The sequence below is a fragment of the Gymnodraco acuticeps genome, unplaced genomic scaffold (genome assembly GCF_902827175.1).
Source record: "Gymnodraco acuticeps unplaced genomic scaffold, fGymAcu1.1, whole genome shotgun sequence".
In the NCBI taxonomy this organism is placed as follows: Eukaryota; Metazoa; Chordata; class Actinopteri; order Perciformes; family Bathydraconidae; genus Gymnodraco; species Gymnodraco acuticeps.
In genome coordinates, this window is record NW_022991168.1 from 249,634 (window position 1) to 273,303 (window position 23,670).

Genomic DNA, 23,670 nt, shown 5'->3' on the forward strand with positions numbered 1-23,670 from the left:
TTGATGATATACAGTGGCGTTTTCTCCTGGAGACCAAGGGAAGACAGGCTTCTCCTGTTTTTTCAGCCTTTATCATTTTGATAATTACAAATATGTATTCTTGTCTGTGGTTGTTTTGGCGTTCAGGGCATACAAGGGGTGTAACATTATTTGAATACCAAAACGACATTGAAATAGAGTCTAGTGTTACGTTCCCTACTGGGCTAGGGGAACCAAAGGGAAGCAACACAACCAGAATGGGATTGGTAATAATTATAAGTGGCTTTATTATAAACGGATGAAACAAATGGCAGGCAGGCAGCCTGAAACAAACAAAAATGCCAAACGGATTGTCTAACAATCAACAAAAAGAGAACTCCAAAAGAGAGTTTTACAGCTTATCCAGCAAAATAAGTATTACCCAAACGGGAAAACAAAACCTCACGTTAAACATGGTACAAGTACAATTTTATCCGCGCGCATTTTTCAGGGCAATCTCTATTGGGCTCAGGACCATCTGTAAATTAGCTTAGATGGCCCACAGGCCCATCTCCCCAAATCCTTAATGTCATGCACTGGGTGTTAGATAGATATAGAGTTGTAGTAAGTAGATAGAGTTCGCTATGATTTAGGTTTCCTTTATGCATAGGGTAGATTCTTTTAATTACATTTCCTTTTTTGTGTATTTTATACATTTTGGATTTGCTTGGCGAGCTATTTTTAGAACATGCCCCACGGGCGACTCACGTTGCCCCCGCGGGCACCGTGTTGGCTACCCCTGTTCTAGAATGATCTCCGGCCACGGCCTTTGCCTTAGATGTGCCGGAAGCAGGCAGGGATTGGATGACGTCTGTCCAATCACCTCTTCGGATGGTACGAGGGCGGGACAGCCAATGACATCGGGGCAACCGTACAGCTCATTTGCATGCATGCACACACACACACGCACACACACACACACACACACACACACACACACACACACACACACACACACACACACACACCACACACACACACACACAACACCACACACACACACACACACACACACACACACACACACACACACACACACACACACACACACACACACACACACACACACACACACACACACACACACACACACACACACACACACACACACACACACACACACACACAAGAGTTTCCCGTTAGCCGGTAATTACCGGACTACGACCGATAAAATATGCTGAAGACCGGCAAATCTAAATCTCTCCGGTCAAAGTGTCCGTTCAAAATCATTTCCGCTTAGCACAATACCACATCAGTTGCGCAACTTGCGCCACTTATGTGACAGACAAAAGAGTATGTGACAGACAAGAATAGTCAATTCTAATGTCTAACCATAGACTGTATATATAAATGGACGTAGGGTCCGTGACGTCACCCATAGGATTCTGCAGAGTTGCCGTGAAGCCCTTAGTAGGCGGAGTCGGCCACTAACGGCTCGACAGTGACGCCAGAGTTCAACTCCCGCCTTCTCTAAATAAGGGCAAAGAGGCGGAGCCGAGGCGGGACCTGCTGCCACCGAGCTGGAAGTTCCAGAGCTAGCTGAAGCTACCAAGCTAAGCTAACATGCTCCCCATCTGCACGCTGCCGTCGCATTTTACGTTTCTAAGGTAAGCGGACATGAAACTATTCAGCAAAACTATAAATAATAATCTAAGTTATTGAGCTTTTAGCATAATACTTCAGAATATTAATATGTTTGCATGACATTAGTTATTTATATTTTGATATCACTTAACTATACGTTTAATACATTTAAGTCAAGCTAAGGTACATGTGATGGTAGCTAGTTAGCGCTCTTACCTGTGAGGCCTCCTCCAAACAGCATAATAACCAGACTGTATCATTTAAACTAAGTACCAGTTATAGATCCTTGACTTTAGACAAACAATTCAAAAGACAAAATGTATTTAAAGACCAATCTTTATTTGAATGTGCCTCTTAACCTGAGATATTAGTTATAAAGTAATAGTATTGACAATCTAACAAAACTGAGCAACTCAACAGTCAACTTTATGTTTCTTATTGTCTAAAGCATTTATTATTTTCATTTTCCCAATCTCATATTCAGTGTGGACGGATTGAGACAGTCTGGTGTCCAGAGAGCTGCAGAGACTTCAGGGAGAAACCTCCGTGTGATGGACGTCCTGTCTGTTGGTTTGGAGAGGACTGAGGGTCTTTCCTCTGCGAGGAGGACCAGGGCTGATGGAGGAGCCCATGCTGGGCAAAGCTGATACCAACTGCACAGGCCTAGTCGGTCACTTTATTTGACTAAATGTGTTTAATACATTTAATAGGTTTACACCTTCTGTCCATATGTGCTTTTTATTTAAAACATTTGATTAACTTTTGGTTCACATTTCAATAAATTGTATTTGTATTTGCATTATTCTTACTGAAAATGTTAGATTACACATTCACATCTGACTGAAGATTGGCCCCATTTATTTGTGACGTTGCAAAACAAGGTACATGTTGTGAAGCTCATAAAGTGAGGCAAATATAAATAATCAGCTGATGGAGTGTAGATGTGGAAATAGCTGCATTCGATCAGCTGACTGTGTTTTCACAATAAAAGTAGTTTCTTAGTGAATGTCCTGTACTGGTCTTAAAATCTCATAACATCAGCTTTTAATGTTCCTCTTGGATGTTCTTCTTGACCCTCAGAGAAGGAGAACATGTCGTGTCTTTCAGGCATGTGCTTTCCTAACAAAAATGACAGGAAACATAAAACATATTATTGCAGAACAAGTGTGTTATTTATGAAAGCGGTGTGTGTGTGTGTGTTTAGGGGCTGTAGATATAATTATTTTGTAATTGTAATGTTTTTTTTTATTTCAACAATGAGCTACAAAGACAATCAGATTATGAATGAACAGTATGAAGTTCATCAACATTGAAATATATGTTATTATCAAAATAATATTGAACTGTTATCAAAACGTAGTGCAACTGTAGAAGCTTGCTCTGTTGTCTCACTGAAAGAATAACTTTTACCACGTTTTTTCAGACAATATTGAGAGATAAATAGTAGCAGTTCTCACTATGTGTTAAATATCTTTGCCTTCAATACATTAAATTAGAAAGCTGACAGTCATATTGCTTGTTAATATCTACATGTAACTTTTTGCATGGAAAAAACCCTCAACTTAACTGATGTGTAGGTGATCTAGTATTTAGTATTGTTTAATGGAATGTATATCAGTGTATTCAAGTCAATACTTAATTCATTTAAACCAATATCTTTCTTGATTCTTTGTACAGTATGAAAAAAAGAGTCTTTGTACCTGAGCTGAAGTTCACTGCTGTGAGGAGTCCAGTTCTGTCTCTCACTCTCTGGTCCAGCCTGTCTGCATCACCTGGACACCTTAAACAAACAGATATATGTAAAGTACCATGTGTACAAACAATATAACTGATTCTCTTCTGTTGAACATGTTGGATTGTGTATTGTCCGAGTCAGGGTCCTTTTTATTTTACTGTAACTTTGGAAGTTGTGTTACCAATGCTTACTGTTTATTTGATACCCATTTGGTAATGAAATTAATAAAAACAACAAGGTTTGGGTTCGTTCTTCAGATGACTGTGACGTTAACGTGTAAACTCAATAATGCTCCAGCTCAACCAACCATATTGTAATATCTAACTAATCATCTTGAAATATGACATTAATTGTAATATACACACATCTTATTGTGAGGTTGATTTCACATACACTACTTCAACATTAACTTGTCTACATACTTGAGCATAGCCAATTTAAATTAACCTTAGCGATGCATACAGTTCTACCTACATAATAAAATATCTCTCTAAGTTACAAGGATGACCTTATTTTATCAACCTCAAGCAGAAGCCGTTTGTTCTACAGTATTATCCCACTTAACGCTTAACACTTCGTTCTAACCTTTATATACAGTCTATGATTTTAACTTATAGGCTACGATTAGCATCGTTAGCACCGATGTAGCTACCACTCGCTTACAACTAAACCAAGCCTTACAATTAATTACGTAGCCGATTAAAATCATTAACACATAAATAAGTACTCGAATTTCACTTACCGCAAAACCGCATTCATGCACCGTCTGTTTTAACCGCAGAGCGAGTCACAATAGTCCGATATATAAGCACGAAGAACAAACAACCACGGCCGGCTTCAAGTTGTGTTCCCTGGATTAACTGAGCAGGCAGAGTCCCTGTAGCATCACGGAGCAGGTAGCAGAGAGACAAGAAGCTAGCAGCAGCAGTCACTTGACAGAGCCGTCACTCAATGTGACCACGCCCTAATTTATGCAAAAACGTTAAGACCTAATATAAATAAAAGGGTCGTGTTAGAAAACAATTCACTCACAGATCCATAATCATGAAGGTTGAACCTAACTATATTCATAATAATATTTATTGCATCCATGGGTAGAAACATGTTTTTTTCTGCTGTAAAGTTGGGCATTTTAACATGGGGGTCTATGGAAATTGCTCCTTTCTGCAGTCAGTCCCTATCGGCCAATATATGAACTGCAGTGTGTGGCACTTCTGTATTGGCGTCCCGGCTCTTCCCCAGAGTTTGCCGCTTGTGTCTAACACTTAATGTGGAGAAAGAGATGTCCTGTATGGGTTGATTGTGCGTTGATCTGTTGGTAATGCCTCGAGGTTCCGGTGGGCATGTAAACAAATGCATAATGCTGCGCTATACTTTGTGGCCTGACCCGGTTGCATAGCGACGCTTATTGTTTAGGTGTCTTTTAATAAGCAGGTAGTCCTATCATTAGCTAGAACTAGCTGGATCTGATCGATATGGACATAAACGCGAGTGAAGTCTAATCTGACGGGAGAGAGAGATCAGCTGCTGCTGACGAGTCGACACGCAGCTCTGCATGATCACATGCAGCGGTGAGCGGACAAAACACACACTTCAGGTTAGAATATCACACGTAGCTATTTTAATGACTTCTCAAACTACCGTAACTAGGGTTAGATATGTTTAGTTTTACTGTCGGTCACTCATTACTGATCCGCGAGCTGCATGATACTGTAACGTTCCCAAGATGAGTCGGAGACAGGCTTGTAGTTATTAGGCTTTAATAACTAGTATTTGAAGACAGATGATAACAGGTCAAGTACACTTCGTGGGTTCTACCGCACACTCCACTCACACTGACACTAACTTCTACACATACCCATATATATAGCACTGTCTACGTCACAACTCCCCGCCCTCCCCCGTCCGCTCCACCAACCACAGGCCCGCACCTCAGCCACCATCACGGTGCAGCTCTATGATTGGCAGAGAGACGGGGGATGCCTAAGTGACACCCTGAGTAGCCTATCAGGATCGCTACACTACCCCCCCATTACAAAGTTCCTCGCCCACGAGGAACAAATAAAACTCAGCACAAACACTACCCCCACCCTCTCCAGTACTCTGCAGGGACCAACCCACTGACTGTCCAGTTTTGGGCACCGGCCTTTCTTCCGTTGTGGGCTGTAGACCCAGACCAGCTCCCCGGCCCGGAAATGCTGCCCTCTTGTCCTGGTGTCATAGTTCCGCTTCTGTCCACCTCGTCCAGTCTCAGCTCCATCTCCTTCAGTTCGCCTCCGAGTCTGAACCTCACAGAGTCCAGGGTCTGCTCCCCCTCTGCCTTCATCGAGGCCTCTCTGTGTTGGGCGTTCTGCTCCATGATACTCCTCTCCGCTATAGCTACGCTTGCCTGCTTCTGGACTCATCCAGCTGAGGTTTACAGGTATCCAACTCTGCTTCTGTCCTTTCAGGTCTTCTAGAGTTTTCAAAGTCTCCAGCTGGGATTGTCCTAGCTTATTCTGGAGCTCGTTGTAACCTTGCTGCAGCGCCTTAGCGTCTCTACCCATCTCGCTGATCCTCTCCTGGTACTTGATGCAGTCCCTCTGCAGCTGCTTCTCCCTCAGCAGCTCCTCCTGCTTACCAGACTCTGCTTCTGCTCTCTCTCTCTGTGCTTGCCTCATGTCCTCCTCCAGCCTGGCGGCCCGGTCGCTCTCGCTCTGCGCCTCAGCCTCCAACTCGGCCCGCTCCCTCGCCAACCGCTCCACCTCCCGCTGCAGCTCGGCCAAGTGCTCCCGGTTGTCCGCCGCCTCCTGCTGGTAGTCTGCGATGCTGCCATTGAGCTGGGACAGCTGGTTCGTCAGACGCTCCTCCAGGTTGTCCTTCTCGGCTTCCAGGCTCCTGAGCAGCTCTTTGAACTGCGCCTCCCTCTTGGCACCCTCCTCCACCAGGCTCCTTTCTCTCTCTTTGCCCTCTTGGAGGCACTTCTCCAGAGAGGCCACAAGGCTCTCCTTCTCTTTACTCTCCTGGAGATCTCGCTCAAGAGAGGCCAGCTCCGCTTTGAGTCTAGCCTCCTGTTGCTGCCGCAGTTCCCTCTCTGCCTTGACAGCTGCTTCCATCTCCCTCATTTTCTCCTCTAATAAAACTTTAACACTTTCAGTCATTTCGGTAACCCATACAGGCTTCTCCTCCACTCTGCTTTTCCTCACAGCCGGTGGTACCGGCCTTCCGTTGCTCCTCGCCGCTACACTCCACACAATCTCTCTCTCCACAGCCATCTCCAAGGCCGCCTGCAAGGACTGTGGATGCTGCAGCTGTACCCCAACCCTCAAGTCTGCAGGGAGGAGAGCCCTGATGAATTGATCACGTGCCAGCTCACTCTGCACTCCGGGTGGCATGTGTGCATATGCCCGCCGCGTCAGGCTCTCCACGTCGTTAGCCAACGCACGCAGCGTCTCTCCAGACTTCCTACAGCGGTTACTCAATTCGTTCCGGAGCAGCTCTGGCGGGAAACACTGTCCAAACCGCCTCTTCAAAGCTCCCGCTAACGCTTCATAGCTGTGTCGGTCCTCAAGGCTAAGTAGTAGCAGACATGAAAAAGCCTCTTCTGTGAGGCACAAAGCTAGCTGTAGTGCTTTAGTCTCTACTGACCACCCCCCGGCATGAGCAAGCAGTTCAAATTGGGCATGGAAAGCCTCCCAGTCTGCCTTACCCGAGAATTTGGGTGTTTTCACTGACCCGGCGGCGGCTGCTGCGGGTTGATGGGCGCCGCCATTGTTGTTTACCTCCAGCTTGGAAATGGCGCGAACTGCCGCAGAAGACGGAGACATTCCCGCGTCTCTAGCCATCCTCACCGCCGACTCTCTCAGGCGCTCTCTCACCTCCCGTGCACTCATGAACTCCTCTCTCATGTCCTTCGACCACCCGCATGCTCCATCTTCCTCTTCATCACTACTGTGTTCCTGCTTCACTCCCATCTTGCTGAACTTATCCATCCCCGCTAGCTTATCGGCTAGCTCCGTGACGCAGTTACGACTCTCGTCCGGATAGACGTCCCTTGTTCGAAAAGTTCACTTCTGACACCAATGTAACGTTCCCAAGATGAGTCAGAGACAGGCTTGTAGTTATTAGGCTTTAATAACTAGTATTTGAAGACAGATGATAACAGGTCAAGTACACTTCGTGGGTTCTACCGCACACTCCACTCACACTGACTTCTACACATACCCATATATATATATAGAACTGTCTACGTCACAACTCCCCGCCCTCCCCTGTCCGCTCCCCCAACCACAGGCCCGCACCTCAGCCACCATCACGGTGCAGCTCTATGATTGGCAGAGAGACGGGGGATGCCTAAGTGACACCCTGAGTAGCCTATCAGGATCGCTACAATACTGACGGGCTGTCAGGAGAGGGAGAGCACTCCGTTTATTATTCCCGTGTTATTGTAAATTACTGTTCACTTTTGAATAATGTAGTTAATCTACTATAATTAGTTTGTTTAATATTGAATCATATCAATTTGTTTTAAAGCACAATAAATAACAAAGAAGACCTTTGACCGGCACTTTTCTCATTTTGTCCGGAAGATTTAACTCCATCTCACACACACACACACACACACAACACACACACACACACACACACACACACACAACACACACACACACAACACACACACACACACACACACACACACACACAACACACACACAACACACACACACACACACAACACACACACACACACACACACACACACACACACACACACACACACACACACACACACACACACACCACACCACACCCACACACACACACACACACACACCACACAGCGTTAAGAGGACCAGGAAGGCAGCAGCCGCAACTAAGTAGCTGTAACATTACTGGGTTATTTGGTGATAACTACCAAAGTAAAGTAACTTCAGACGCAGACGTCACGTAGCTTCTCAGACGAGAGGGGTGGCGACGAGAGTGTCACGTTACTTCTCTCGCGGCATAGTTCACGGCATGGTAGGCGACGATCGACACGATTGGTTGCTCAGTGAGTTCGTTCTTTGGCACAAATCACACCTCATACTTGGCAACTCTGCAGAATTATATGGGTGACGTCACGGACACTACGTCCATTTATATATCCAGGGTTAGGGCTGTGCGATTATGGCAAAAATCATAATCACGATTATTTGGGTCAATAATTGATATCACGATTATTTTGACGATTATTCATTGACCATTTATTGAACTTTAAAACAAATAATATTTTACCAATAAACAAGATCAACAAATATGTTGGAGCGCACTTCCAAAACCATACAAAACATATATTATTAATATGATAAATAAAAATAAATTAGACCAAAATAAATTAAATCAAATATGATGCAGTGCACTGTCACAACCTACTGAAAACTCCTTAACATATAGCCAACATTTTGGTAAAACATATTCAACATATTCCACTCAGTTAAACGTTGAAGGCTGGCCAACCGTCATGGTCCAGAAGTAACAGGAAATAAATGTTGAACTACAATTTAAGACCAAATAAAAATGTCTAGGCCACCATGGCAAATGCTGGTAGGACTGCTCATGTCATCTCTTAAAGATTGTTCGCAAGAAACACCAGCCTGTTTACATGGTCTAGTTTCAGAGATGAGCGCAGGCAGGTGACGATATTGCCACCTGTACTGAAGACCCTCAGCCACGCCCCGACACATGGGGTGACGCCGGCCAATCACAAAGCTTTGATGCGTTCAAGTGCATTATTCTGGCACAGGAAGATTATGTTACAGGACATTAACGATAAAACAGAATATTGTTGTTCTATTTTTAGACACATCTCGCGATCGGCTGGTTGGGCACCTCTAGGATAGACCATAGGTCTGTTGTGGTCGCAAAGTAGTCAGCCGAAGCCACATCTCTCTCAACTTCCCCACGGCATTTGTCATATAGCGCAGGCAGCGCAGACCTGCTGAAATAATACCGAGACGGCATCGCGTAACGCTTGTCGAACGTGTTGACAAGTTGCTTAAAGCCCTGGTTGCTAACAGTGCTAACTGGGCACATATCTTTAGCGATGTGAAATGTAATGGCAAAGTACTTGCAAATAGTGGAAATAGTTTTACCCTTCTTTTTAACGAGTTGCTGCTCTTGTTCTGACATCTTCGCTCGCGCTGAACACTCACAACACATGTCACTCCCACGTGGCCGAGTGGGCCTTTAGGGAGGGGCGAAAGCGCACCCAGCAAAATAATCGTATTTTGTCAATTATGCTGTTTTCATAATCGTCGCAAACCATAATCGTAATCGCGATTAAAATACGATTAATTGCACAGCCCTATCCAGGGTGTTTCTCAATCTCGAGTAAAGATGCTCCAGAGCCACTATTTCAAGCATACTCCGTCATCAAGTGCCGACGAAGTACTGTTCCAATGTCCAGCATACTTGGAATTCTACCGAGCCCGGCGTACTTCGTTTGGAGAAATTTGGCGCAATGCTTTGTGCACGGACCAATTTCCCCAAATCTGTGGCGGAAAATGTAAGGCGGGGCCTCTCATATGACGCACACTTGCTAGCCTGTTCCACTCTGTTTTCCGAATGCCAGGAAGTATTCTTGCCTCGCTTCTGAAGCAAGATGCTCGGAAGACATGTGCTACCAAGCAAGCGTACTCGAGATTGAGAAACACCCACAGTCTATGGTGTGAACGACAACTGATGGTCTCAAACACATTAAGAAGGCAAGTAATTCCACAGATTGACTCTTGACAAGGCACACGTGTTATTGAAAACCATTCCAGGAGACGACCTCATGATGCTGAGTGAGAAAAGCTGTCATCAAGGCTAAAGGGGACTATTCTGAAGAATCTAAAAATATAAATCATATTCTCGATTTTTTAACACCTTTTTGTTTACTAGATAATTTCTAGTTCTTTTATAGTTTTGATGTCTTCAGTATTAATCTACAAAGTAGAACACATTTTAAATAAACAAAAGCCATTGAATGAGAAGGTGTGTATACAAGACAGTACAAATACACACAGGTGAACACATGCACATGCCAGACATCTGCACTTCACTCATAACAGCAGAATAACCTTTCAGTAACACTGTGTGTTCCTGGACACACCACAAGTCTATATTTAAAAAATGACATGACCATAATAACACACATCTAAAATATGTATCCTGACTTCTAATTTGTATTACTTTCCATCACTGCATAACATTTTTTTTTTTTAAATGTACTGTTAAACTATCAAATACTTAAATGGAGTAATTGCTTTTTATATTACTTTAATTTTCTATATCCCCAAAATTAAAAAACAAATGTTATTATTTTCACCCAAATGCATTTATTTTAAAATACACACGTTTCTGTCTACTCTATACGATTTAGGAGTTCACGTTTTTTTTTAGCACGAGACAAAAGCTTCTCCGGTCTCAGCAGTTCACTGTATGTTTTCTGTCAGAGCGGCCGTAAACCATGGATGTATAATTAGAACCCGCCTTAAACAAACTCTCCCCTAGTCTCACGCCAAGGACCGACACTGGAGACATCGAAAGCCGTCCGGGAGAAACTGTGCACGCTCAAGGAAGTTTCCTATCCTTAAAACCGTGTAGGGTGCATCTACCTGCTCACTCAGAAGGAACAAAGTTCCCTTGAGCGCTCACTGGTAGACTAAACACTCTGTGGAATCAAAAGTATATTTTCTTACCGGGAGGGTGGGTAGAGACTGTTTCTCTGAGGGTTTGTAGTCCGGCAGACTCATCCTGACGTGTCCAGCTGCTAACTGCTCTGCAGGTGGGAGGCAGTGGGCGTGGCCTAACCCGGACATAATGCTTTATTGCAGAGAAGATGAGTCACTCGGTAATCAAATCTTCGACTACTGTTATAGCCTATTTCTGAGTCACGTTTGATTTTCGCTTATTAGACCTGGTGAACGCTACGCTATAAATGTGCCGACTGATAACATTCACTCAACTCTTTTTACGCTGTGGGTGTTGTTTTTAAGTTTGACCACTCAGTGGGAATTCAATGTTGTACGTCATGGTTTCACATGTATGGACGCTCTTAACCGTTATAAACATACAGATGCTGTACTTAAAATATATACACTAGAGAATGATTGCTTTTGCTGGTTGTATGCCTTATGAGGCAATACTTCATTTGATCTTTATAGACATTTGTGAAAATGGTCATTTTGATTCTCGAGTTAGGGACAGAACAGTAGTTTCTATAGCCTACCAAAATCTAAGCAGTAACTAACCTTGAAGCTAAGCTGACATTGTGGCAAATTTCAAGCCATTCCTGAGAAATCCAACCGGATAAGATACATAGAAATGTATGAATAATAATTGTCCTTGTGCGCTGCAAACGTCTAAAGGACAGAGGGGTTCCAGTGCTACAGTATGTCATGCCCCCTTCGACAATGTGTAACTTGTTATATTGGGTTGCATGATCTGATCATGTAGACATTTTAAATTGTCTTTGATCATGACGATGCTTCTCTACAGGGTCTACTGCAGAGATTGAATGCATTTTGAAAATAGTGAAAATGTTTTTCCAAAGTGGTTCAAAAGGAGCTTATCATAGCATTAAAAAAACATTTGAGCAACCAGACAACTTTAGATGCAATTCACCAATGCGTGTGTAGTAAAGTGACAAAACTATAAGTGTATTTTCCATATTTTATTGTTTTTGTACACAAAAAACAGATCTTGCTTCCATCTTGTAGAACACTCCAAAACCTGAAAAAGACAAGATGATGCATAATGAATACATGAATAATGGTGCATTCATTTCTTTATGACTGTACAATGAAAAGTCAAGCCCTCTGATGATTGGGCCCAAAAGTACAACTCAATGTGAACAGGTTCAGCTTTTCATGGTAAAAACTCATTTTGTTGAGCTTAATTTATAATTTAGTTTCTTTTTAAATATGGATCCACCTTGCTCTGGTCAGTAGGTTATTTTAAGGCCATTATTTAGAGGCACGAGATTCACTTTTCCTAAATCATTTCAACCAGGTTTGTGTGCGCCTTCTCAGACAAATGCCTCGATGTCTTCACATGAAAAAGACCCCCTGCTCCGAGGAACTGCAGCAGAACCACAGAACGTGACTCTGAAGCAGTAACCACCAGACCAGAAGAAGTCCTGCTCCGACTCGTCATCGTCTCATCACTGAAGGGTCAAGAACTGAGGATCATTCTTGTCTTTATTGCTAGTATACTGATTTTGAAAGGATATCTCCAAAATAAGTGGACACCCAATTATTCTCCCAACCTCTGAAGCCTGCAGTATGCTAACTGAACAAACCCTGCTTGGATAAAATGCTCAGGTATGTGCTCACCCTCTCATGCAGTGGGTACGGGTGTTCCCTGGGGCATGGCGGGCGCCTCTGGCTTGGCCCCCTTCTGCTCTGACATGGGTGTGGTGGGCAGGTGCTCATCCTTGGGCTCCACAATGCTGACGTGGTCGGGCAGGGGCTTCTTGGGGCCGATCTTACCGCTGGGGTCCCAGGGCAGCATGATCTTGACCTTGATGCCAAGCACACCTGAGGATGAGAAGCACATCAATAAAGATTAGCACTAACAAAAACTAAATCCAGAGGACAAACCAAACGCCTTAATGAGACTCCACTTCGAGCGATAGAACTATTAACGAAGCACTTTTATACTAATAAAGGACTGGCTTATCTAAAGCCAGTTGAGTAGCACTTGAAATGTTTGGCTCTATGAAACCTGATGTACTTATATGATTCTGTTTTCTTCAAGTTTGTGTCTTCCTGGTCGAATGTACTTATTGTAAGTCGCTTTGGATAAAAGCGTCAGCTAAATGCAATGTAATGAGATGACACTTTCTTTGCCATTTCTTGTAAATACACTTCAAGCATGACGCTTTGACCCTTCTCAGACAAATGCCTCGATGTCTTCACATGAAAAAGACCCCCTGCTCTGAGGAACTGCAGCAGAACCACAGAACGTGACTCTGAAGCAGTAACCACCAGACCAGAAGAAGTCCTGCTCCGACTCGTCATCGTCTCATCACTGAAGGGGGGGGGGTCAACCAAGGCTCTCAAGCTTTGTACATGCACACATTTTATTCTCAAAAATATGCATGGTCTAACAAACTATCAAAGGGTAATTTCCCTGTTGGTGATTAATAAAGTATATCTTCTCTAACAAAGTTCATTTTGATTGGTTTCAGTAACAGTCAGGTTTTAAAATGGCAAATGTGTCGAAATATTTCCAAAGCGATCTAGTGAGTAAGTGCTTCTTTAGCATTGTGTTGGTGTCTGCTGGAGTGTTCCTCACCCTGCCTCAGCAGGACGTGGCGGACTGCTGTGTCCACGTAGTAGTTGACGGGGTCTCCGCTGTGGATCATCAGACCATCCACAAACTTCATGGACTTTGCCCTCTGACCCCTCAGCTTGCCAGACACCACAACCTCGCAGCCCTTAGCACCGCTCTCCATGATGAACCTCAGAACACCATAGCACGCCCTGAAGGGGGAGAACAAAGAAAATGTCATTAAATGCTCTGTTTTCACTCTACCTCTCATTTGTGAGCACGCCATTTGAAATGACTCCGACTGTTTCTCTCTTCTTGTCTCGTCTCTCTCTGTGTGTGTTTGAATCTATCGTGCTGACTCACTGACTGCACCAATTTGATTGGCTGAGTAGCGTCACCTCCTTAAAACATTAAACAATAACTTTTTAAAACATTTTCAACATCGTGGATAAATCCTTATATTCTCCCGGCAACACATTGAGCGTCAACTTTGTCTCCTCATTACTCACCCCTACTTTAGAGGGAACAATGAGTCTGCGTCTTTGATGCGCACGATGCAATGGAGTCAGGAATAAACGCAGATCTTCCTCTGGCTGCAGCCTTGACCGGTACTTGCTTTTGATCAAAGTAAATGCGGAAAACCCGCGCTCACACAGGTAGGTGAAGGGAATGAGCACTTTGACAGCCTTTTTGACAAGGTGGGGGAACTCGGTCTCCACAGACAGCCAAAAGTGTACAAGTGACACGTTTTCTGCCAGACGCCGTCTCCTCTCACTTTAGGTAGCGTAACTTCACTAAAAATCGATCCATGTTGCTGCTTGCATACATTTAGCTGAAGTTAACTAGGTAGATTTCACTGTTTCTCGTTTTTTTTAATACGCTGCGTCCCCCCTGAAGCTCTCTGGCGACCCCCCCCGAGGAGGCGCACCTCACACTTTGAAAACCACTGATCTATACTAAACAATTGTAACCAGTTTTCTTTCCACTCGTTTTACCACTATGTTATGTTCATGTACGCTTTGACCCTTCTCAGACAAATGCCTCGATGTCTTCACACAAGAGGACCCCCTGCTCTGAGGAACTGCAGCAGAACCACAGAACGTGACTCTGAAGCAGTAACCACCAGAACAGATGAAGTCCTGCTCCGACTCGTCATCGTCTCATCACTGAAGGACACAAACTGACCCTGAACAAACAAGCTTCTGACGGATGAACCCGTCACTTCAATAGAAATGCATCATATTTGCAGCTTGTGATGATCATATCGGTTTCTACCCTTGTTCTTGTCAGTCGTGTTTTTTATTATTATGTTGATCGCATTAGTTTTCCTTATTCAATTTAAAGAAAAAGGTGTGTTCATGTCTGCATATGTTTTTGTAAAATTGTGGACAGCAACCATTATTTGTTTAATTTGTACCACTATCCCTAGCAGATGTTTTCAGAATAGAGAAGGTAGACATGTTGAACAGTTATGGAAGAGACGGCACTTGTTACCTGCGGACAGCCAGGCCTCCCAGCAGCTTGTAACGCAGAGACTCTGCCTGGGCGATGGCGCACAGCCCACGGGTGGCAACCTTCTCAGCATACAGCTAACAGGGGGAGAGGCACAGGTTAAAGGTCAGACATCCTGACAAAGGGCCCAAATATCTCTTGGACCCATAGGCGAGTGAGTACCAGTCATTGTCATTAAAAACCAGACATGAATTTGCTATGTTTTTCAGACTTGATAGCATCCTTCGCTCAAAAATACAAAATCTTAACACTACTGTGAGATTATACACTTTCTTAGCAATTTCTTGTAAATACAATTCCAGCTTTGACCCTTCTCAGACAAATGCCTCGATGTCTTCACATGAAAAAGACCCCCTGCTCTGAGGAACTGCAGCAGAACCACAGAACGTGACTCTGAAGCAGTAACCACCAGACCAGAAGAAGTCCTGCTCCGACTCGTCATCGTCTCATCACTGAAGGGGGGGGGTCAACCAAGGTTCTCAAGCCTTGTACATGCACACATTGTATTCTCCAAAAATGTGCATGAGTCTCAATATTTAATTGCATTAACTATCAATTGTTATAAACTATCAAAGTGTTTAGTGTGACATGTTGGATTGCTTATCAAAAATAGGCCAATGGAATCCAGTTCAGTGTGGGCTGACTGGGCTCCACTGTCCGTGTTAAAAGTAAGGGGTTTAGCAGAAAAGTAAACATTTATTTTTGCTAGCCACAAGCATTGTATGATTTGATGCAATAAATCAATGACTGCATTATGAATATATTTCCCTTTACTAAACCATATAATACTTTTGTCACCGCAAAAGCCTGTTACCTTAGTGTAATTATGTGCAATACTCACATTTTTAAATGTAATATTGTCATTACTGGCTGTATTTTGCACTACTAAATACTGTAACATTATTTGTAAAACAGCGCAACATATACTTTTTACCATTTACTAATGGCTGCTAGTTTTCTTTAATTAGTGCTGCTCATCTTTTTAACCTGAATGTGTACTTACTAGTATGTACTCTTATTTTGTCTTTATCCGCACTGTCCCTCTTTGCAGTTAACATTGTACATGACTCCAGTGTGGGACAAATAAAGGATTTCTGTTTGTCATTAAGCTTTCTGTGTTTAAATATTTGAGTGGGCACTTTACTTGTAACTGCATTTCCCTTACCTCCACGCTGCCCTCTGGGAAGCCGAACCTCTTCTGGACCACAGCGGTCAGCTCTCTGATACGACGACCCTTCTCACCCAGAACATTCTGGGTCCTGAAGACAAGTTAAACACTCATTATTACACTGTAGTCCTATGCATACTAGTTAGCAGTCAAAATAATCAAGTCTAACATTTGGTCTTATTAAAAGTTTGGTTTAGAATTGCTGAAAATCATTATCAGGCCATTGTCATGCTGTTTTCTGAGCACATGTTACAATGCATTCTCTTGTCCAAAAATGCACAGGAATATTTACTTAAACTAAAATGTATTTTAAAATCATACTACAGCGTAGTGTACAACTACTGCTTAGCTGTTGTGGTACTACACAACAGAAGCGAACACATACACAGGTATTGTGTTCCTGTCAAGTTTGTCAAGAATCCAACAATGGTAACATTTCCTGTAGTGATATTGACGGTTAAAGAGGTCAGACGCAAGAAATTACTAGCGATGGATGTACCTTTTTTGAATTTTAACAAGGTTGAAGTAAATCCAGTAAAAGCATGTTCTAAGCTTACATTTGGGAAGCCTCATCCATCTATTCAACACATTATGGTCGGTTTCTCCGCGTTCACTTTAAAACTTGGTTACATTTAGCAGGCAAAAGCACCCACACCCATGTGCTGCTATAACCCTTCTCAGACAAATGCCTCGATGTCTTCACACAAGAGGACCCCCTGCTCTGAGGAACTGCAGCAGAACCACAGAACGTGACTCTGAAGCAGTAACCACCAGAACAGATGAAGTCCTGCTCCGACTCGTCATCTTCTCATCACTGAAGGACACAAACTGACCCTGAACAAACACGTCTACCTGAGAGAAACCCAAAGCTCTGTACAACAGATGGCAGTTTCTATTGTTAACCATATAGGTCAATAGTAAAAAATGATTTTAAAAACCTGCACTCACCTTGTGGCCAGGATGATGATCTCAGTCCTGGTTGGGGTCACACGCACCTCCACACCGGAGTAGCCATCCTCAGCAAGCTCACGAGTCAGGAACTCGTTCAGCTCTGCCTTGAAGATACCGTCTGCCACGAACTGAGGAGAGGAAAGGGTCAGCTTACACATGATAAAGAATGATTACACAGAGGTAAAAACATTCGTCTTAATAATGGCTCGAGCCGAGGAGCGAATGGGAAGAAATCTGAGCCCCAAACACTGCACATGCAGCGATTACGTGTGAGTTAGTTACAGGCAAGGGAAATAAACTACACATTTTACAGAGAAGTCACTGACGCAATGATAACATTTATTGCACAGATATGTAGATATCAAATAAACCCCCAGCATTTATTATTATATTCCAACTCTAGTCAGCTGCGAATACCCTTTTATTTTTTACATTAACTTATCAAAATATTGAAACCACATGTCAGATCCGTAGAGGTGCAACTCCGTGACACTGGACTACGTTTCTACGGTCAGTCATTAGTATCATAATGTGCATTGTGCTGTTGATATCAATCAAACTTTGTTACTTTATAAATATGCAATGATCACAATTTAAAAAACGACGATCTATTTAGAGTTTCTAAACCTCTTTCTATCTCATTTGACTATGAAGCTAACTCATCAAGCTAACCCCATTCAAAGACCTCAAACACATGACCGTTTCGAGTAAGCAGATATATAAGGTTGTAGAGTGTTGAAATTGCTCTGAAAATATCCCCGTTGTGTTTTAATGAGAAGAGGAATCGTATCTAGAGGTACCGGTTTGTGACTCGTCGCAGGCCGCGGCGGACGAAGCCATGCTAGCTAGCCAAATGAGGAGGACGCAGCGCCAGCAGTATCTGGATCAATCCTCTCCTTACCGGGGGTGGACCGGTACCACACACACCAGTATGTAGCGTGGAGAACTGTATCCACACCGACATTACACTATTTTTATGTAAACTGTCTGACTGAGGGTGTAAAACAGGATAAAATTGTGCTAACCTTCCTCTTCTTGGAGATTTGCACCGCCATCTTCGGAAAGGCCGTTGACAGGAAAGGACCTTAACAATAAGCGGAAATGAATTTATACCTAAACGACTGGTTTCCGGTGACGCCATGCCCAGTGTGCTGCTAGGACTTGTAGTTTTTTTTTTTATATGAAGCAACCCTCTTCATTTCTTTGCTGGTAGGTAGCTAGATACCCCCAAACTAAATATAAAATTCTCTTTGCAACGTGTTCACTTTCGGTAACCTTTATTTGCAAACTTTGCAATGGACAGAGTATGAGCAAAAAAAACACAACCGAAAACTTCCTGTCGCCTTTGGTTGTTTTATTTTGAATTAATTCGCTGGAAGTCTGGGTAGGGTATTTTCCTGTCTTGACAGAAGCTTTAGAGACCTATGCTTTTTTAGACCCATGTCCTCCAGTGGTCACAGTGAAGAACTGCAACACTACATTAGTTCAAGTTTATTTTCTTTTTCTGTGTATTAAAAATGTATAATAATGTATACGAAGTGCAAGTCAAAGAGATTAATAATGGAGGATGATATAGCAGGATTAAGAGGGACGTGTTTATCATTTGAGCTACCACTTCCTCCGATATGGCTCTGTCGTCGGTCTTCATCACATATGACTAGGGATGGGTATCGTTTGAAATTTATCGATTCCGATTTCGATTCCGGTTCTGCTTATCGATTCCGGTTCTTATCGATTCCCCGTTTCGATTCCAAAATTGTAAAATAAAGAGGTCAAACGTTTAGATAACAAAAATATATTTATTCTTAAAAGCTTTAACTGAAATTGTTACTAAAAAATATACATGCAATACAAATGTATTGCACAATAGCTGTGCTTTATTTTAACTGAGCTATGCCTGTGGCAAGCTATTAACAGGCATTACACTTTGCCTTTTATTTTATTTTTTAGTGTAGTGGAGCCTCACTTCAGAGTGTTTACCGCGACCTATCTTTGGTGTTATTGAAGTGACTGAGCTCGTGAAATGTCTACGGAGGGCGGGGGGCATCGCTGCGGAGCAACTGTGGACCTCTGTCGCCTGTCAGCGCAATTTATATTGATGCCGTTTAAAAAATGAAGGGCGGTGCCGGCCGTCAGCGTACCGAGCCGGCCGTCAACGGCCCGCTGACGACCGGCCGTTCTGTGATTCTCCAGGTCCGCCCTGTATTCCACCGGGTCACCGCAGCACCGCGGTGCAGACGGACCCGCTGGAATACAGGGTCTACCGCGTTTAGGAACCGTTAAGCAGAACCGAAATTGTGTATTTTGTATGGGTACCCGGTACCCGGCATTTTCTTATCGGTTCTCATCTGGAACCGAGTTTCGGTTCCCAACCCTACATATGACCAGTTGCTGTTGTGTCATCTCCACATTTGCTGATGCTGATATTGTAATATCTGGTAGCACACTGGACGATGGTTGGCCGACACAGTGGCCTCAGGCCGCTGGTCCTCAGAACTAATGTAGAGGAGGGGGTTCTAAATGGGTTAAAGTGTTGATGGGGAGATCCATACTGTGACCGGCTATACCGACGGTATACTGCCCTCTAGTGAGGGGAGTGAGGAATATGTCAAGTGACATGATAACTTCCAGCCAATGCTTTCAAAGTAAAACTAGGTGATAAAATAGATAAGCAACATAAATTCATTTACAAAAATAATCATGATATAACTCACATACAAGACGTTATATTTTATTTCTGGGACATTCACAGCAAGCGAGTGCATTGGGACGAATCAAGAATATAATAGAAGCCTTTATTCTCTATAAAATACAATGAAATTACGAATGCCTGTATAACGTGCTTTAAAAAAAACACACACACACCCGCACGCACACGCACGCACACACACACACACACACACACACACACACACACACACACACACACACACACACACCACACACACACAAACACACACAATACAAACGGTTTGCAAACAATTCACCCTTTGATACACAAGCTATGCATACCCCTTCTAAGGGACAACATGGGTCAAAAATGACCCGTATTGACTTACAATGTTATTTCATGCATGGCTGAGTGTTTCTATATTTTTGGAAATCCATTTATTTAAGCATTTAATATTCCAAGTATTCATTAAATATCTTGTTTTTGATCACCACACATCATTATTTTCAATCAATCTTTCAAAATGTAGGAACTAAAACAGTTTTTGTAGTAATAAATCAAAAATGACCCATGTGTGCAAGTGTGATAACAATGATAACAAAAACATACTATAATAATAATTTTGTTAAAAAAATTATTTTATCAGTGATTTGGACCAAACAATACATGTGGCTGGGTGTGTGTGTTTGGTCTTTTTAGCCCACATCTTTCCATTGCCCCTGTAATGTGCTTTTTGAGGTGGGGCGTGCCCTCCATGCGCCTCTTCATTAACTATATTGACAAAAGTATTGGGCCACCTACACGCAGACCTGGCGGCAGACATACGTCTCTGGGCGGGCATTTGATTTACCAGGGCGGGCCCACCCCGACACTTACATTTCCCGGGAAATCTCGAGATTTGTCAAGGGGGGGGGGTTGCCATAAGGCTGTTGACGGTCTTATTATAGGCTACATCCATTGGTTGGTTTTGTGGCACATTTGTAACGCTGTGCCAACTTGGGCAAGCACGCAGGCAAACTTGAGCGCACACAGGGTGGAGAGGTGGAGTAAGGTTGAGCGATGGAGAGAAAGGGAGAGAGAGAGAGATTGAGCGAGGCAGAGAGCATGTGCAGCGGTCTGCTTGCGCACAGAGCAGGAGTTTGTGAGAGAGCCGGCTTGAGAGTCAATTTCTCTTCAAAATATAATTGATTGCAGCCTCCCTTGTCCCTGGCTGGCTTGCTAGCTCGTTGGTAACGTAACTGATTTCTTCTAATGTGCCTGCATCTGGCGCTGAGTTGCCATATTCCTTTCATGAACCACTTCCTGATATCCATTGTTGCAGATAAATATAAATGATAATAGCCAAACTAACCTAGCAAGAGTAAACTGACAGGCTGCTGTGCCGCATCTCACTCAAAAACCCACACGACTCAACCCAGCGAAAAACCAGTCTCACGCGCAGCCTTTCATTCAGAATTTCATTCAGAATTTCATAGCAAAATTTAAAAAATGATATTAAACTAATCTTTCAACATAGTTTAAAACAAAAATAAATATTAGGACAAAGCCCTACAAATAACAACAATAAACATAATCAGTGGCGGCTCCTGAGTGTTTTTGTTGGGTAATCTATGGTAGGGCTAACCCATACAGTGGTGGGGCTCAAGTCAGTATTTGCAATGTAATTACATACACGCTCCCCTTGACAGTGAAACGCCACGCGTGAGGTTTAGATTATTTCCCTGTCTCAATCCAAATTGAACTGTATGAAATAAAAAGGCACATTTGTCTTGTAGTAAATAAAAAGGCCGACCTGGAGCCATCCATCTATCCATCCATCTTCTCCCGCTTATCCGTGGTCGGGTCGCGGGGGTAGCAGTTCCAGCAGAGAGCCCCAAACTTTATTTTCCCTGGCGACATCAACCAGCTCTGATTGGGGGATCCCAAGGCGCTCCCAGGCCAGCGAAGAGATATAATCCCTCCACCTGGTCCTATGTCTACCCCTTGATCTCTTCCCAGTTGGACGTGCCTGGAACACCTCCCTAGGGAGGCGCCCAGGTGGCATCCTAACTAGGTGCCCGAACCACCTCAACTGGCTCCTTTCGACGCGAAGGAGGAGCGGCTCAACTCCGAGTCCCTCCCTGATGACCGAACTTCTCACCTTATCCCTAAGGGAGACACCAGCCACCCTGCGGAGAAAACCCATCTCGGCCGCTTGTATCCGCGATCTCGTTCTTTCGGTCATGACCCATCCTTCATGACCATAGGTGAGGGTAGGAATGAAAATGGCCCGGAAGACCGAGAGCTTTGCCTTCTGGCTCAGCTCCCTTTTCGTCACAACGGTGCGGTAAAGCGACTGCAGTACCGCTCCCGCTGCTCCGATTCTCCGGCCCATCTCACGCTCCATTGTTCCCTCACTCGAGAACAAGACCCCGAGATACTTGAACTCCTTCACTTGGGGTAAGGACTCATTCCCTACTTGGAGTGGACAGTCCATCGGTTTCCTGCTGAAAACCATGGTCTCAGATTTGGAGGTGCTGATCCTCATCCCAGCCGCTTCACACTCGGTTGCGAACCGATCCAGTGAGTGCTGAAGGTCGCAGACCGATGAAGCCATTAGAACCACATCATCTGCAAAAAGCAGTGGTGCAATCCTTAGTCCACCGAACTGCAGACCCCCTCCCCCATGACTACGCCTCGAAATCCGATCCATGTATATTACAAACAGGATTGGTGACAAAGCGCAGCCCTGGCGGAGGCCAACCCTCACCGGAAATGGGTCCGACTTACTGCCGAGGACCCGGACACAGCTCTCGCTTTGGGAGTACAGAGATTGGATGGCCCTGAGTAGAGACCCCCTCACCCCATACTCCCGCAGCACCTCCCACAGTAACTCCCTGGGAACTCGGTCATACACCTTCTCCAAGTCTACAAAACACATGTAGACCGGATAAGCGTACTCCCAGGCCCCCTCCAGGATTCTTGCGAGAGTAAAAAGCTGATCCGTCGTTCCACGACCAGGACGGAATCCGCATTGTTCCTCCTCAATCTGAGGTTCGACAATCGGCCTGACCCTCCTTTCGAGTACCTGGAGCCAATCTTGCAATTTCTCCACAGGTGAAAGAGTTGACATGCTGAAAACCCGACCCCTGCAGGGGGATCTGGGGGGATTCTCCCCCAGGAGATTTTTTGAAATACTAACATAAAATACACATTCTGGTACTCTCTTGAGAAGAAAAATAAATAAATATATACATGACATATTTAAAAAATGAATGCCATTTTAGTTTTGTGTTACTTTGTTCTGAAAGCTGAACCTGCTGCTCCTCACAGAGAGAAGAGGGAAGAGGCTGTGTGAATTACTTTACATTGTGGATAAGGGTGGATAGCCCCCATTGTTCTGTGTGTCAAAATGAAAGACAGCCCACACACCTATCAATCATCAAACCGTGGGGTCTTATTTAATTATGTGTTGATTTCAGTGGCGGCCGACCCATAGGGGCGCTAGGGGCGCCGCCCCACCTCTTCCCACATACAAACAAATATATAAAAATATATATAAAATTAAAAAAAATATATTAAAAAAATATATATTAAATTTTTATTTTTTAAATGTTTTTATTTTTAATGAACAAGGTAAATATCATACAATTGGTATCAGTAAAATGTATAATCTACAATAAAATCTCGTTTAAACTTGTGTTACGATGTCTAAAGTTACTGATAAGTCACATGTTTCCTGCCTGGCCTTGCCGGTGGCATTAGTTTATCATTACC

At 43.7% G+C, this 23,670-nt stretch overlaps 2 protein-coding genes and 5 non-coding genes across 7 annotated transcripts in view; all 7 read right to left on the reverse strand.

The window, feature by feature from the left end:
* Positions 1 to 11,222, reverse strand: part of kctd14 (potassium channel tetramerization domain containing 14) — a 33,631-nt gene extending 22,409 nt beyond the window's left edge. Inside the window, exon 1 of the mRNA XM_034237600.1 lies at positions 11,038 to 11,222. Within this exon, the coding sequence (XP_034093491.1) occupies positions 11,038 to 11,157 (120 nt within the window). The 5' untranslated portion in view covers positions 11,158 to 11,222. The remainder of the gene's footprint in view (positions 1 to 11,037) is intronic.
* A 774-nt stretch (positions 11,223 to 11,996) lies between these two features.
* Positions 11,997 to 18,394, reverse strand: rps3 (ribosomal protein S3). The gene is made up of 7 exons (XM_034237625.1): positions 18,269 to 18,394; positions 17,241 to 17,371; positions 16,290 to 16,383; positions 15,107 to 15,201; positions 13,637 to 13,824; positions 12,673 to 12,876; positions 11,997 to 12,070 (listed from the first exon to the last, which is right to left on the reverse strand). Exons 1-6 carry the CDS (start codon positions 18,296 to 18,298, stop codon positions 12,677 to 12,679), a joined length of 738 nt encoding a protein of 245 aa, XP_034093516.1. The 5' UTR covers positions 18,299 to 18,394; the 3' UTR covers positions 11,997 to 12,070; positions 12,673 to 12,676.
* On the reverse strand, positions 12,361 to 12,509 carry LOC117560697. Its single transcript, XR_004571219.1, has one exon. It is a non-coding gene; the product is annotated as a small nucleolar RNA SNORD15 (small nucleolar RNA).
* LOC117560695 lies at positions 13,227 to 13,375 on the reverse strand. Its single transcript, XR_004571217.1, has one exon. It is a non-coding gene; the product is annotated as a small nucleolar RNA SNORD15 (small nucleolar RNA).
* On the reverse strand, positions 14,637 to 14,784 carry LOC117560698. Its single transcript, XR_004571220.1, has one exon. It is a non-coding gene; the product is annotated as a small nucleolar RNA SNORD15 (small nucleolar RNA).
* Positions 15,434 to 15,582, reverse strand: LOC117560696. The gene has a single exon (XR_004571218.1). It is a non-coding gene; the product is annotated as a small nucleolar RNA SNORD15 (small nucleolar RNA).
* Positions 16,965 to 17,112, reverse strand: LOC117560699. Its single transcript, XR_004571221.1, has one exon. It is a non-coding gene; the product is annotated as a small nucleolar RNA SNORD15 (small nucleolar RNA).
* Positions 18,395 to 23,670: the final 5,276 nt, after the last annotated feature.